General features: G+C 44.2%; 1 protein-coding gene and 1 long non-coding RNA gene across 3 annotated transcripts in view; one reads left to right on the top strand and one right to left on the bottom strand.

The window, feature by feature from the left end:
- Window positions 1–14,832, top strand: part of LOC130357924 (uncharacterized) — a 102,536-nt gene that overhangs the window by 11,857 nt on the left and 75,847 nt on the right. The window lies entirely within an intron of this gene.
- The window catches only part of LOC130357922 (uncharacterized), a 60,224-nt gene that overhangs the window by 39,745 nt on the left and 5,647 nt on the right, over window positions 1–14,832 (bottom strand). Inside the window, exons 1-2 of one of the 2 annotated variants that reach the window (XM_056560676.1) lie at window positions 7,509–7,662; window positions 678–1,013 (exon numbers count right to left, since the gene is read on the bottom strand). In XM_056560676.1, coding sequence (XP_056416651.1) covers window positions 678–972 — 295 coding nt within the window. In that variant the 5' untranslated portion in view covers window positions 973–1,013; window positions 7,509–7,662. Of the gene's footprint in view, window positions 1–677; window positions 1,014–7,508; window positions 7,663–14,832 lie in introns of those variants that run through there. The other variant, XM_056560675.1, reaches the window with a different exon arrangement.

Genomic DNA, 14,832 nt, shown 5'->3' with positions numbered 1-14,832 from the left:
AAAATATCCAGGCCACCTCTTGAACTTGTTTATTGAGTCCATGGTCTCGCTGCTCTTAGAGTAAAGAATCCTAGTCTATAATGATAGTGAAACCTTCTTTCCTCTAGAAGTAGAGGATGCCCCCTTGTCATGTTACCAACCTAGGTATAAAAAGATGACTAGAAATATCTCTGTACTGTCCATTCATATATTTGTACATTGTGATTATATCGCACCTAAGATGTCTTTTCTCCAGACTAAATAGCCCCAAGCTTGATAACCTGTCTTGGTACTGTAATCCTCCCATACCATTTATCACTTTTATCACCCTCCCCTGAAGGGCCCTGTCCTGACAATGAGACATTTAAGGGGATAAATGTTTTTTTTTTAATAATTGTTTATTTAAAAGAGATTTTCAGTTTATTATACAAAAATGTGAGAAGATTCATCAAAACTTGTGCAAAGAAAAAGTTTACTAATTACCCACAGCAACCAATCAAATTGCTTATTTAACTTATAAAAAGGCCTCTGAAAACTAAAAGTAATCTGGTTGTTATGGGCAACTATTCCACTTTTCCTCTGCACAGGTTTTGCCGGATAAACCAAGTCTGCCGCCTTGTTTATCTGTACTATTCCCAGTGTACTTATGTGACTGGGAAATTAAAAAGTCCAAAGTTTAGCTATATGTATTTACTTACCAAAAACCACCTGCAGCAAGACATTCTCAATTATACTGTAGTCTGTTCCAGTCCATATCCGCCATTTATACAGACCTGTGTCCCAATGTTGTAAATTCACCATAGTCACATTAACTATGCCAATTCTTGCATTTATTTGTGAAATAAACACTCTTCCATTGTCTTCGTTATGGTTCACAACGCTTGTGTCCACAATATTTTCGCACTCTGTCATGGATATTTGCCTGCACCAACTGCTTATCAGATTCCTGTACCAATAAGTGTCATAGTTAAACGTGATGGTCACTGAACCCATAACCGCAGCCTGGACTTCACGTGCTTTTATATCTGAAGTACCTGGTGATCAAAATAAACACTTAAAAAAAACATAATTACCTTACAATTACCATACAGTTACAAAGACAGTAAAAATCAAATTACATTATATGAGATATATAAGTCAGATATATTACCTACAGCTAAGTTCAGACTATGTACATTTTCCCTATCTTTTTTATTTCATGGTGAGGGTGTGATGAGGGCAGATGGAATTACCCTAGGGGCAGATGGCATTAACCCCTTGTGTTCGTGATGCCAGGGTGTGGTTTATCCTCTACACCACCCCAAAGTATATCGCTGGATCCTGGGCTAGGCACGGGGGCAAATGATGACTCTGATGCCAAGTTATGGAACAACGGCAGGTTTACTGAGTCAGACCGGTGTAACAGTCTATACAGCTTGGCTAAGCCCAAGGAGGTGATCAGTGACTTCAGAGACCACAGGGCTTGCTGGGACTTATAGTAGACTTGGACAATTTGATGCACGGCCACGCTGACTTGATACAGACTTTGACTTGGACTGACTTGACTGAGACTTACTATACCCCTTTGTAGCTTACCAGACTCTTTGCTCTGTCTGAGTGTTGTCTTGCAAGAGAGGCAGTTGAAAGAGAGTTATAAAACAGGAGATATCTGCTGTGCGGAGTGAATCTGTGGAGCTGGAGTGACTTGTGTGAGTACTTATCTTTGCACATAGAGGGATCACTTATAAAATTTTAAACAGCCTTTTCTTCTCTTTTTTTTCTCTACTCTGCCTCTAGTGGGAGTGGTAGATTGGTCACAGGTGCTTAAATCTTAGTTTGGGACCCAGTTCTGAGCTTGCACTGTCTGAGTGTTGCTTTGGAAGAGAGGCAGCTGAAAAAGAGTTGTAAAAACAGGAGTTTGAGATCGCTGTGAGTGTTACTTTGTGAAATCCCCATAACTAGATGGCCTCCATGTTGGAGAACGCAGTCCGGTGTACATCTTGTGCGATGTATGCAATCCTTGAACAGCAGTTTGAGGGTGCATATTGTTGTGTGAGGTGTGTGCGAGTTGTTCATTTGGAAGCCCAGATCCTGGATCTAAAGGAGCAACTGGAAACACAGAGACACATGTGGGGAGGACAGTGGGACGGAGGTGCAAGACAGTCAGGCAGCTAGCTGGGTTACAGTTAGAAAACGTGGTAGAGGGAAAAGTCTCAGGGAGGCTAGTCCTGATCTGGCACACCCCAACAAGTTTATCTGGTTGGCAGATGAGGGGGATGCTATTTCGAGCTAGCAGTACTGCAGCAGGACTCTGCCTCTGACCGCCAGGGCGGTGTCTGCTCCAGTAAGCAGGAAGGGAGGAGTGCAGGGCAGGCCAGACAGGTACTGGTAGTGAGGGACTCAGTTATTAGGGGGACTGACAGGGCGATCTGTCACAAAAACCGGGATCGCCAAAGTGTGTTGTCTACCTGGTGCTCGAGTTCAGCACATCGTGGATCGGGATGACAGGTTGCTGTGTGGGGCTGGAGAGGACCCAGCAGTCATGGTACATATTGGCACCAATGGCAAAGCAACAGGTAGGTGGAGTGTCCTTAAAAATGATTTCAGGGACTTAGGCCACAAGCTTAAGGCAAGGACCTCCAAGGTAATATTTTCTGAAATATTACCTGTATCACGAGCCACACCAGAGAGGCAGCGGGAGATTAGGGAGGTAAACAAGTGGCTCAGAAGCTGGTGTAGGAAGGAGGGGTTTGGGTTCATGGAGAACTGGGCCAACTTCGCTGTTGGATACCGGCTCTACCATAGGGACGGCCTGCACCTCAATGGGGGAGGGTGCAGCTGTGCTTGGGTGGAGGAGTGTTTAAACTAGGGGCTGGGGGCCTACAACATAGAGGGGGAAGATAGTGTAGATAGAGAGGGGGGACTTATTAATGTACCTGGGGGTGGAACGAAGGGGGGGGGGGGTTAAAATAGTTAATAGGGATAGGCTTCATAGGAAAAAAAAGAACATACACCATTGAATTGCATGTTGACTAATGCCAGAGGCCTGTCCAATAAAACTGACAAACTGGAGTTGATAATGTCTGAGGAGAATTATGACCTAGTGGGTATAGCAGAGACTTGGTTGGACGATAGCTGTGACTGGGCAGTCAACATACAGGGTTATAGTCTATTCAGGAAGGATCGGACAAAACAGAAAGGGGGAGGAGTTTGTCTTTATGTAAAGTCCAGTCTGATAAGGGAGAGAAACGATAATGTGGAGTCATTATGGGTAGAAATAAATGGAGATAAAAATAAAAAAATTCTGATAGGGGTTTGCTATGAGCCACCAAACATAATGGAAGAGGCAGAAGATCCATTACTGAGGCAAATAAACAAGGCAGCAAATCAGAAGGAGGTGATCATAATGGGGGACTAACTATTCTGATATAAACTGGGAGAGTGAGACCTGTGAATCTCATAAAGGAAACAGGTTTCTGACTATAGCTAAAGACAATTATCTGTCCCAAATGGTGCAGGGCCCGACCAGAGGGGGTGCCCTACTAGACTTAATATTAACCAACAGACCTGACAGAGTAACTAATGTGCAGGTAGAAGGAAACCTAGGGAATAGTGATCATATGATAATACATTATAACTTGTTCTTCAATAAAGGAACCTTGCGAGGGACCACAAAATCAATGAACTATAGGAAGGCAAAGTTTGATCAACTCAGAGAAGCCCTTAACAATATAAATTGGGATAATGTCCTCAAAAACTAGAATACTGACACAAAATGTAACGTATGGGCAGGGAAGGAGTGCTCGCTCAGCTTACCCACGCCCCTGTCCTAAATGATAGGCCGGCAACTGGTCGACAATCCTTTCCTAAATAAGTGAGGGGAGTCAAATGTCAACACAATAAAATACAATCCTGTCTGTTGTCAGGAGCAACAGGGAAACAAGCAACTAACAAAGACAAGCTAAACATACACACATAAAGTCGATGTCAGTCAAACCGAGTCAAGCCAGGAGTGGGAAGAGGTGCCGAATCGCTATAACCAAAGTGAAGTCAGATATGAAGCCAGAAGTCAAGTTGCCGGGCATTCAAGGAAATAAGGGAATGCTAGCTACTCAGGTAATGACCGCTTTCACAGGCATCTTCCCAGTGTCTGATGGCTGGTGATATAGGGAGATGCACATGTGGTCAATCAGTAGCTAGCCATTCAGGCAGCAGGGCCTAACCCGGCAACCAAGCAAACAACACCTTGTCAGCACCTGTTAACCCTGCTGGTGCTGACAGTACCCCCCTTTTAAGAGGGGCCACCGGACCCTTAAAACTGAGTCTAGGTTTGTTTGGGTGAGAATCGTGGAGTTTCTTAATTAAAGTGGCCGCATGGACAGAAGAGGCCGGAACCCACGATCTCTCCTCCAGACCATAACCTTTCAAATGAACTAAGTACTGGACAGAATTCTGTACCCTTCTACTATCCAGTATTCTAGCGACTTCATACTCAAGCTCTCCTTCAACCTCAACCGGAGGAGGTGGAATCGGCACTGGAGACTGAGTAGGAACATAACGTTTTAACAAGGAGCAATGGAACACATTATGAATCTTAAGAGAGGATGGTAATTTTAATCTGTAACTCACAGGATTAATAACTTCAATTACCTCATAAGGTCCAGTGAACCTAGATGCCAGTTTCTTAGACGGAACCTTGAGACAAAGATTTTTCGTAGATAACCACACTTTATCACCAACTTTAAATTTTATGCCGCAAGTACGTCTCTTGTCGGACAATTTCTTTTGTAGTACTTGGGCGTTTTCCAGGTTCTTCTGAACCTGAGTCCAAACTGTGCACAATTTACTCATAGTGGTGTTGACCTCAGGGTTATCACTATCAGTATTGGTACAGGAAGAAAACCGTGGATTAAATCCATAAACACAAAAGAATGGTGACATACCGGGAGAAGAATGTTCTTGATTATTCAAGGCAAACTCAGCTAGAGACAGAAAGGACACCCATTCATTCTGCCAATCTGCCACATAGCATCTCAAGTACGGTTCCACACTTTGATTCAACCTTTCAGTTTGACCGTTAGATTGCGGATGAAAAGCGGAAGAAAAAAGATAACTGAACACCTAAATGTTTACAAAAAGCTTGCCAAATTTAGAGACAAATTGTACTCCTCGATCTGATGACAATATTTTCTGGTAATCCATGGTACCTAACAACATGCCTTATAAATAAGTCAGCAAGAATCTTGGCTGAAGGAAGATTTTTCAAAGGAATAAGATGACACTGTTTGCTAAACCTATCCACCACCACCCATAAAACAGTTTTTTCCTCAGATGGTGGCAGATCTGTCATAAAATCCATAGAAACATGAGTCTAGGGGCTCTTAGGAATAGATAATGGACACAGCTCCCCTGCAGGGCGAATCCAAGGAGCATCACAAGAAGCAATAAAAGCTTTCACATCCCTGTTCAGGGTTGACCCCCAAAATTTCCTTTGAAGCAATCTTCTTGTACCATGGATACCAGGAGGACCTTCTAACGGAGAACAATGAGATTCCTCGATTATACGGAGGCGAAACTGACTAGGTACAAAGATTTTGCCTCTAGGAGTCTCCGGAGGAACCAAACCTTGATTACTCAAAATTTCAGATGTTAAATCGGCAGATACTGCAGAGATAACCACACCTTCTGGAAGAATAGTCTCAGGATTAGAGTCTATAGGCTGAGAAGCACTGAAACTTCGAGACAAGGCATCGGCCTTGACGTTCTTAGTACCCGGTGGATAAGTAATAACAAAGTCGAGCCGAGAAAAGAACAAGGCCCACCGGGCTTGACGAGGATTGAGACGTTTGGCAGATTCCAGAAAAGTTAAATTTTTATGGTCAGTGATCACAGTGACCCGATTAACTGCCCCCTCAAGGAAATGTCTCCACTCCTCGAAAGCCCATTTGATAGCCAAAAGTTCTTGCTTTCCGACATCATAATTCTGTTCTGATGTGGAAAATTTTCCAGAAAAGAAAGCGAAAGGACGCAAATTTGTCAAAGAGGCAGCTCCCTGAGACAAAACTGCTCCGGCGCCTACTTCAGAAGCATCTACCTCAACTATAAAGGGTTTAGTCTGATCTGGTTGAACTAAAATTGGAGCAGAAATGAAGCATCCCTTAAGATGTTCAAAAGCAGCTTCTGCTTCCTGAGACCAGTTAACCAGATCTGCCCCTTTACGAGTCAAATCAGTTAAGGGCTTTGCGACAATATAAAAATTCTTTATAAATTTCCTATAATAATTTGCAAAACCCAGAAACCTCTGTAGTGCTTTTAATGACGTAGGTCGCACCCAGTCAGATACAGCCTTAACCTTCTCAGGATCCATTTTAAAATGTCCTGGAGTTAAGCTGTACCCCAAAAATTTAACCTCCTTAACACCAAAAACACATTTCTCTTGTTTAACAAACAACTTATTTTGGCGTAATACCTGCAGAACAGAACACACATGATTAACATGAGCCGACCAATCTCAAGAAAAAATTAGAATATCATCAAGATACACTACGAGAAATTTACCCATAAATTCACGAAAGATACAGTTGACCAAATTCTGAAACACAGCTGGTGCATTACTGAGACCAGAGGGCATTACCAAATACTCAAAATGACCCTCAGGGGTATTGAAAGCTGTTTTCCATTCATCACCCTCTTTTATTCTGATCAAATTATAAGCCTCTCGAAGATCCAGTTTAGTAAACAAACACGCCCCCTGCAACTGATTGAACAAGTCTGGAATCAGAGGTAAAGGGTATTGATTTTTGACTGTGATCTTTTTCAGACCTCGATAATCAATGCAAGGTCTGAGACCTCCATCTTTTTTGGCTACAAAGAAGAATCCTGCTCCCATAGGAGAAACAGATGGACGAATATGACCTTTTTGCAAACTTGACTGAATATAATCCTTCATAGCTTCCCTTTTGGGACCAGACAAATTATAAATACGCCCCTTAGGATATTTGGCATCAGGTAAAAGTTCAATAGCACAGTCATAATCTCGGTGTGGGGGCAAAGCAGAGGAGGCCTCCTCAGAAAAAACGTCACAAAAATCTGAAATAAATTCGGGTAGAATACTTTTACCCACACCGAGAGTAGCAAGAGAGATGGTAAAACATTTGTTAGAACACTCAGATCCCCACTTGATAAGTTCCCCTGAGGTCCAATCAAAAACAGGGTTATGATTTCTTAACCAGGGTAAACCCAAAATCACATTTACAGACACATTTTTAAGAACAAAAAAGGGGATTTTTTAAAAATGCATAGAACTGACCAATAATCCCACTTCGGGAGTAGAAAAACTGACAACCCCCTGACAAGGGCGTATAATCCACTCCCGAAATGGGAATTGGGTCCTCCAACCGTCTCAAAGGTAAATTTAAAGACTTAATAAATTTTAGATCCACAAAATTAGCAGCAGAACCAGAATCAACAAAAGCTTTACCAAATATTTATCTCTTTTGAAAACATATTTGCACTGGTAACAAAATTTTTGAAGATGATTTTGGAGATACCTGTGTGCCCAAATGACCTCCCCGGTTGTCATTTAGCCGCTGGCCTTTTCCTGGCTGCTGACGTTTGATGCAATTCTGGAACCGACGTCCCTCGTCTTCACAAAAGAAACGTGCTTTTCGTCCGAATGGATTTTCTCTGCTGAGGGGAGAATTTCCCTATCTGCATAGGTTCCTCGGCAGAGACATGAGGGACAGGAAAAGATGGAAACAAGGAGGAAGGAGAGCGAGGAACAGAATTAAAAGTCTGCTCTCGATTTCTTTCTTTCATACGTCTGTCAAGTCGTATAGCTAATGTCATGGCTTGTTCTAATGAGTCAGGTGATGGAAAACTTACTAAAACATCCTTAATAGCGTCAGATAATCCTAGTCTGAATTGACACCTAAGGGCTGGATCATTCCAACCTGAAGCCGTGCACCACTTCCGAAAATTCGCACAGTACTCCTCTGCTGTTCTCTTTCCCTGCTTAAGATTGACTAGCTGCGATTCTGCAAAGGCTGCAAGGTCTGGCTATTCATAAAGAAGGCCCAAAGCAGAAAAGAAAGCATCCACTGAACTTAATTCAGGAGCTGAGGAAGGTAAGAAGAAAGCCCACTCTTGAGGGTCTCCTTGCAACAAAGACAATATAAGTCTACTGTGCTAGTAGACTGTGGTCTCATGCGAAAATATAGCTTACAACTCTCTCTGCAGACAACAATTTTTTTTTCGATCGCCTGAAAAACGGTCAGGAAGATTAATTTTGAAACAGCTGGAAGGCAGACCACTGACTGACCATTAGCTGTCTCCTGAGCCTGAACCCTCTCAGCAAGAGATTGCACTAAATGGGTTAATCCCTGCATTTGCTCTACTAAAGCAGTCATTGCTTCCATCATAGCAGATGCAGGTAGTAGTTTGGGCCTGTGAAAATGTCACGTATGGGCAGGGAAGGAGTGCTCGCTAAGCTTACCCGCGCCCCTGTCCCTGCCTACTTGTCCGCCTATCCTAAATGATAGGCCGGCAACTGGTCGACAATCCCTTCCTAAATAAGTGAGGGGAGTCAAATGTCAACACAATAAAATACAATCCTGTCTGTTGTCAGGAGCAACAGGGAAACAAGCAACTAACAAAGACAAACTAAACATACACACATAAAGTCGATGTCAGTCAAACCGAGTCAAGCCAGGAGTGGGAAGAGGTGCCGAATCGCTATAAGCAAAGAGAAGTCAGATATGAAGCCAGAAGTCAAGTTGACGGGTATTCAAGGAAATAAGGGAATGCTAGCTAGCTACTGCTAGCTACATCTTCCCAGTGTCTAATGGCTGGTGATATAGGGAGATGCACATGTGGTCAATCAGTGGCTAGCCATTCAGGCAGCAGGGCGTAACCCGGCAACCAAGCAAACAACACCTTGTCAGCACCTGTTAACCCTGCTAGTGCTGACACTAAATGGGAGAGTTTTAAGAATATTTTAAATTCTCACTCTACGAGGTAAAAACCTTATGGGAATAAATGGGACAGGAATAAAAGAAAACCAATATGGATGAATAATAATGTTAATAAATGACAAAAATAAAGCATTTAAACTAATAAAACAGGACGGCAGTGAAGAAGCATTAAAAAGCTATAGAGAAAAATTTTAAATATGTAAAAAACAGATAAAAGCCGCAAAAATAGAGACAGAAAGACTCATTGCCAAAGAGAGTAAAACTAACCCCAAAATGTTCTTTAACTATATAAATAGCAAAAAGGTCAAAAATGAAATTGTAGGCCCTTTAAAAAAATATGAGGAAGAAATTATAGATGGTGATCAGAAAAAAGCAAATATATTAAACAAATTCTTCTCCACTGTATTCACCGATGAAAATGAAATGCCAGGTGAAATGCAGCGAGATAAGGTAAACTCCCCCCAGTACTGGTCACCTGTCTAACCCAGGAAGAAGTACAGTGCCGCCTACAAAAAATCTAAATAGGCAAATCACCAGGTCCAGATGGCATTCACCCCCGTGTTCTAAAGGAATTAAGTAATGTAATAGACAGACCCCTATTTTTTAATATTCAGAGACTCTATAGTGACAGGGACTGTTACCCAGGACTGGTGCATGGCAAATGTGGTGCCAATATTTTAAAAGGGATCAAAAGGTGACCCCGGAAATTATAGGCCTGTTAGTTTATCCTCTGTTGTATGTAAATTGTTTGAGGGTTTTCTAAGAAATGCTATTTTGGAATATCTTGATACAAATAAATGTATGACTCCATATCAGTACGGCTTTATGAGGGATCGGTCCTGTCAAACTAACCCTGATCAGCTTTTATGAGGAGGTGAGCTCCAGACTGGACCAGGGGCAAGTAACTGGCTCAGTGATAAGAAACAGAGGGTGGTTATTAATGATACTTATTCTGATTGGGTGACTGTTACTAGTGGGGTACCACAGGGGTCAGTCTTGGGTCCTGTTCTATTTAATATATTTATTAATGACTTTGTAGAGGGGTTTAATAGTAAAGTAGCAATCTTTGCACATGATACTATACTCTGTTAAACCCTTAACGACGCAGGACATGAATGTACGTCCTGGTGAGCTGGTACTTAACGCATCAGGACGTACATTTACGTCCTATGCATAACCGCGAGCATCGGAGCGATGCTCGAGTCATGCGCGCCAGGTCCTGGCTGCTGATAGCGATCGCGCGGATGTCCGCCATTAACCCCTCAGATGCCGTGATCAATACAGATCACGGCATCTGCAGCATTGCGGATATTAAAATGGATGATCGGATCACCCGCAGCGCTGCCGCTGCCGGAGGTCCCCTCACCTGCCTCCGCTGCCTTCCACAGGTCTTCTGCTCTGGTCTGTGATCGAGCAGACTAGAGCAGAAGTTGACTGATAACACTGATCAGTGCTATGTCCTATGCATTGCACTGAACAGTATTAGCAATCGAATGATTGTTATAAATAGTCCCCTATGGGAACTATTAAAGTGTAAAAATAAAAGTAAAAAAAGTTTTTTAAAAAGTTAAAAAAAATTTGAAAACCCCCCTCCCCCAATAAAAACGTAAATTGTCCCCTTTTCCCTATTTCACCCCCAAAAAGTGTAAAAAAAATATTTTATATACATATTTAGTATCGCCGCATGCGTAAATATCCCAACTATTGAAATAAAATGTTAATGATACTGTACAGTGAACGGCGTGAACGTAAAAAAAAAAGTCCTAAATAGCTGCTTTCTTATAACATTTTATTCCAAAAAATTTATAAAAAAAGTATTAAAAGTTTTATATTAGCAAATATCAATAAAAAGTAAAGATCATGGCGCAAAAAATTAGCCATCATACCGCTGCTTAAACGGAAAAATGAAAAAGTTATAGCTCCTCAAAATAGGTGGATTTTAAACGTACTAATTTGGTTAAACAGTTTGCAATTTTTTTTAAGTGCAACAGTAATAAAAAAGTATGTTATCATGGGGTATCATTTTAATCGTATTGACCCAAAGAATAAAGAACACATGTCATTTCTACCGTAAATTGCACGGCGTGAAAACGAAACCTTCCAAAATTTGCAAAATTGGGGTTTTCTTTTTAATTTCCCCATACAAATTTTTTTGGTTGCGCCATACATTTTATGGTAAAGTGAGTGATGGCATTACAATGAACAACTGGTTGCGCAAAAAACAAGCCCTCAAACTAGTCTGTGGATGAAAATATAAAAGAGTTATGATTTTTTTAAGACAAGGAGGAAAAAACGAAAACGTAAAAATAAAATTGTCTGAGTCCTTAAGGCCCAAATGGGCTGAGTCCTTAAAGGGCTACTCCGGCCCTGAGACATCTTATCCCTTATCCACAGGATAGGGGATAAGATGTCTCACCGCGGGGGTCCTGCCGCTGGGGACCCCCGCAATCTTGTATTCGCCACCCACCTGTTTGAGCTGCACGCCGCGGTGCCAGCTCACAAACAGCCGAGTGCCGACCACGGGGCCGGAGTATCGTGACATCATGACTCCGCCCCTGTGTGATGTCACCCCCTGCCCCCGCTATGCAAGTCTATGGGAGGGGGCGTGATGACCGTCACACCCCCTTCCATAGACTTGCATAGCGGGGGCAGGGGGTGACGTCACACGGGGGCGGAGTTGTGACGTCACGATACTCCGGCCCCGTGTTCACCACCCGGCTGTTTGTGAGCTGGCACCGCGGCGTGCAGCTCAAACAGGGGGGTGACGAATACAAGATTGCTTGATTTTTTGAAGGCGAGTGTTAGGATTCGGCAGGCTGGATGTGGATCCTCTGTGTCAGCGAGGGATTGGCGTGGACCGTACCGGTGGACCGGTTCTAAGCTGCTACTGGTATTCACCAGAGCCCACCGCAAAGCGGGATAGTCTTGCTGCGGCGGTAGCAACCAGGTCGTATCCACCGGTAACGGCTCAACCTCGCTGACTGCTGAGAAGGTGTGGGACAGAAGGACTAGACAGAGGCGAGGTCAGACGTAGCAGAAGGTCAGGGCAGGCGGCAAGGTTCGTAGTCAATGGTAACGGCAGAAGGTCTGGAAACACTGGTATGGCAATCACAGGAAACGCTTTCACTAGGCACAAGGGCAACATGATCCGGCAAAGCTGGGTAGGGGAAGTGAGGTTATAAAGGCGTGGAGCAGGTGGGAGCTAATTACACTGATTGGGCCAGGCACCAATTAGTGGTGCACTGGCCCTTTAAATCATAGAGAGCTGGCGTGTGCGCGCCCTAGAGAGCGGAGCCGCGCGCGCCAGGACATGACAGCCGGGGACCGAGACAGGTAAGTGGATTGGGATGCGATCCGCCAGCGGGCGCATCCCCGTCGGCAGTGTCAGTGCAGCGCTCCCGGTCAGCGGGTCTGACCGGGGCGCTGCAGTGTGGAGAACGCCGCGAGCGAGCAGGGACCTGGAGCGCTCGGCGTAACAGCGAGGAGGAAAAAACAAAAACGTAAAAATGTAATTGTCTGAGTGCTTAAGGCCCAAATGGGCTGAGTCCTTAAGGGGTTAAACACTATAGAGAACAGTGCACTGTTACAAATGGATCTGTATAGGTTGGAGGTTTGGGCTGAGAAGTGGCAGATGAGGTTCAACACTGATAAATGTAAGGTAATGCACATGGGGAAGAAAAATCCGGGCTGGGATTATGTATTAAATGGGAGAACACTTGGGACGACTGATGTGGAAAAGGACTTAGGGGTCTTAGCTCACAGTAACTTGCAATGGACAAAAAGACATGAAACATTCCAGACATTTTTGTATAAACACGTTATATACACTTTATTACACTCTGCCTTAAACAATACAACAATGACTATATTTGCATTCACCTGTGAAAAAAGGAATAATAAAATATATTACTGAGAATATATATTTTTAGAGTACAGTTCCACAGTTCTGGTACATTTAGAGTTCTCAGTAAAGAATCAGGGCTATAAGCCGGGCACATACACTTATGCAAATAATTACAGGAGTTCTTGGTGAGTCCACCACTTGAACGTTGCAGGAACCTGAAAACAACAGTAATGCTTCCCAAAGCAAAGTTAGTCTCACAACTTATTAGCAAAGTTATCACACATAGACTCTTCAACCTGGGATTTTCCATCCCAGCCTCGCTGTCAGACTGCTTCCAAGGCTGGGACATATAACGGGGTCCACGGCACTGTGCCCTCTCCAATGGACTTACTCGGGTGTTCCAATTTACTCGGGACAGGGTAGACTCAGTAATGGTGGAGGCTGATGCTAACCACCATTTGTAGAGGAGCAACTTGCACCACTGGGGGAACAGACGTTGGTGCCTTTTGGGCCGGCCAAACCTCCTCCTCAGCAGAAGTAGGCCAAATCTCCTCAGTGTCAGGAGTAGGCCTGGGCACATCCACAGATGACTAGGGTAGATACTTTGGTGCCATGACAGGTGCCTCGGGCAAGAAGACTTCTTCCACTGTACAATATTCTTTAGACTTGGAAGATAGTAATCTGAAGGGATCTGCATCACAGTAGTCTGAAGGAAATTATGCAAAGGGGATCTGCATGGGGTTCTTCGGATGAGTCACTGCTGCCACCCACTCTTCTACCATGCTTTGAACAGGAGTGTATTCCACGATCTCCCCGCTCTCTAGAGAATGCAATGGTGTAGGGAGATAGTCCCTTTTTACTGCACAACGATTGACCAAGATGCTCCCATCATGACGACAGTCCATGAGGGTGCCAAACTCCCGCATTTTGTCAAATTTCACAACTGTAGCTCTGCGCCTTTCCAGAGGTGGCTTTCCCTCTCGGGAATGATCCAACATTCTGAAATATAGGGCCTCCAGGGTCTAGGTGTCCTGCTCCTGCACCTGGCGCACTTCATAAGGTAGCAGCTTCGGCCCATACGCCTTCCTTCTTTGTGCCCTCATCCTCTCCACTATTTAGGGCACCTGGGCTTCTCTCTTAGCCCTCCCAGACTGGGCCGTCAGATCTGGGGGATGGGGCTTTCCTGGCAAGGGAAGAAGGTGCTATCGCATATAATGGATCAGTCCGGGCTTATCGCCAAATAACCACTAGGGCAACAGTGGGGACCGGGGGCGTACTGCAGACTTCTGGACCTGGGGGGTTTGCTTTGGGCTAGGGGTAGAAGGAGGGGTAGAGAAAGCGGCCTCAGTCGGGGTACTCACTTCTGACTCCTCTGTAGGGATCTCCACCCAGAATCCCCAGGTCCTGTGGTGAGGAGACAGCCTCACAGGCAATGCTCCTCGGCAAGATGCAGGCATTCCCTCTGCTGGGGTTGCTGGCCAGAGATTTATTGTAGACAATCTGACAGCTCCTGAAACATTTGCGCTGCGGAAACTTTCCGGGCCTCCGGTGCCACCTTGGGACTCTCTGACCTTGTGCTTGCCTGTTCCGCCATGTTGCTTTACTCACAGACTTCCGGCAAACTGAAAGGATTCGGCAGGGCTGCTTCTTTTATGCAGGGCTTCGAGAAAATGGTCGCTGGCCAGAAGTACGTCAGTGGTGCAGCACTGACTTCTGCTCCCCAGGCAACAAGGGGCGGATCTTTACAGTTCCACTTCGATTTTGATACAGCAACATGGTTTCCACGCCCAAGGGCGAGACGTTGACCAGAGCAGGACATTTTTCGTGTGCACATCTTTAACCCTTTCAGGTACAGGCAATGGTTGTTACGCAACATAACTTCGGACTTGATCTTACACATGGTCGGTTCTAGGACAGTCCACAATGGCAGATAACAGTCTTTTCTTCACCTCCCCCTCTATTTCACAAGCGCCTCGGGTTAAACACTTTTTACTGACAAAGTCCCGTAGACTTTCTGGAGCAATTTTTGTTCACATCTGCATGCAAATTTTACTCTGC

This window comes from Hyla sarda, chromosome 2 (assembly GCF_029499605.1).
Source record: "Hyla sarda isolate aHylSar1 chromosome 2, aHylSar1.hap1, whole genome shotgun sequence".
Taxonomy (NCBI): domain Eukaryota; kingdom Metazoa; phylum Chordata; class Amphibia; order Anura; family Hylidae; genus Hyla; species Hyla sarda.
This window is presented reverse-complemented; position numbering and strand designations above follow the sequence as displayed.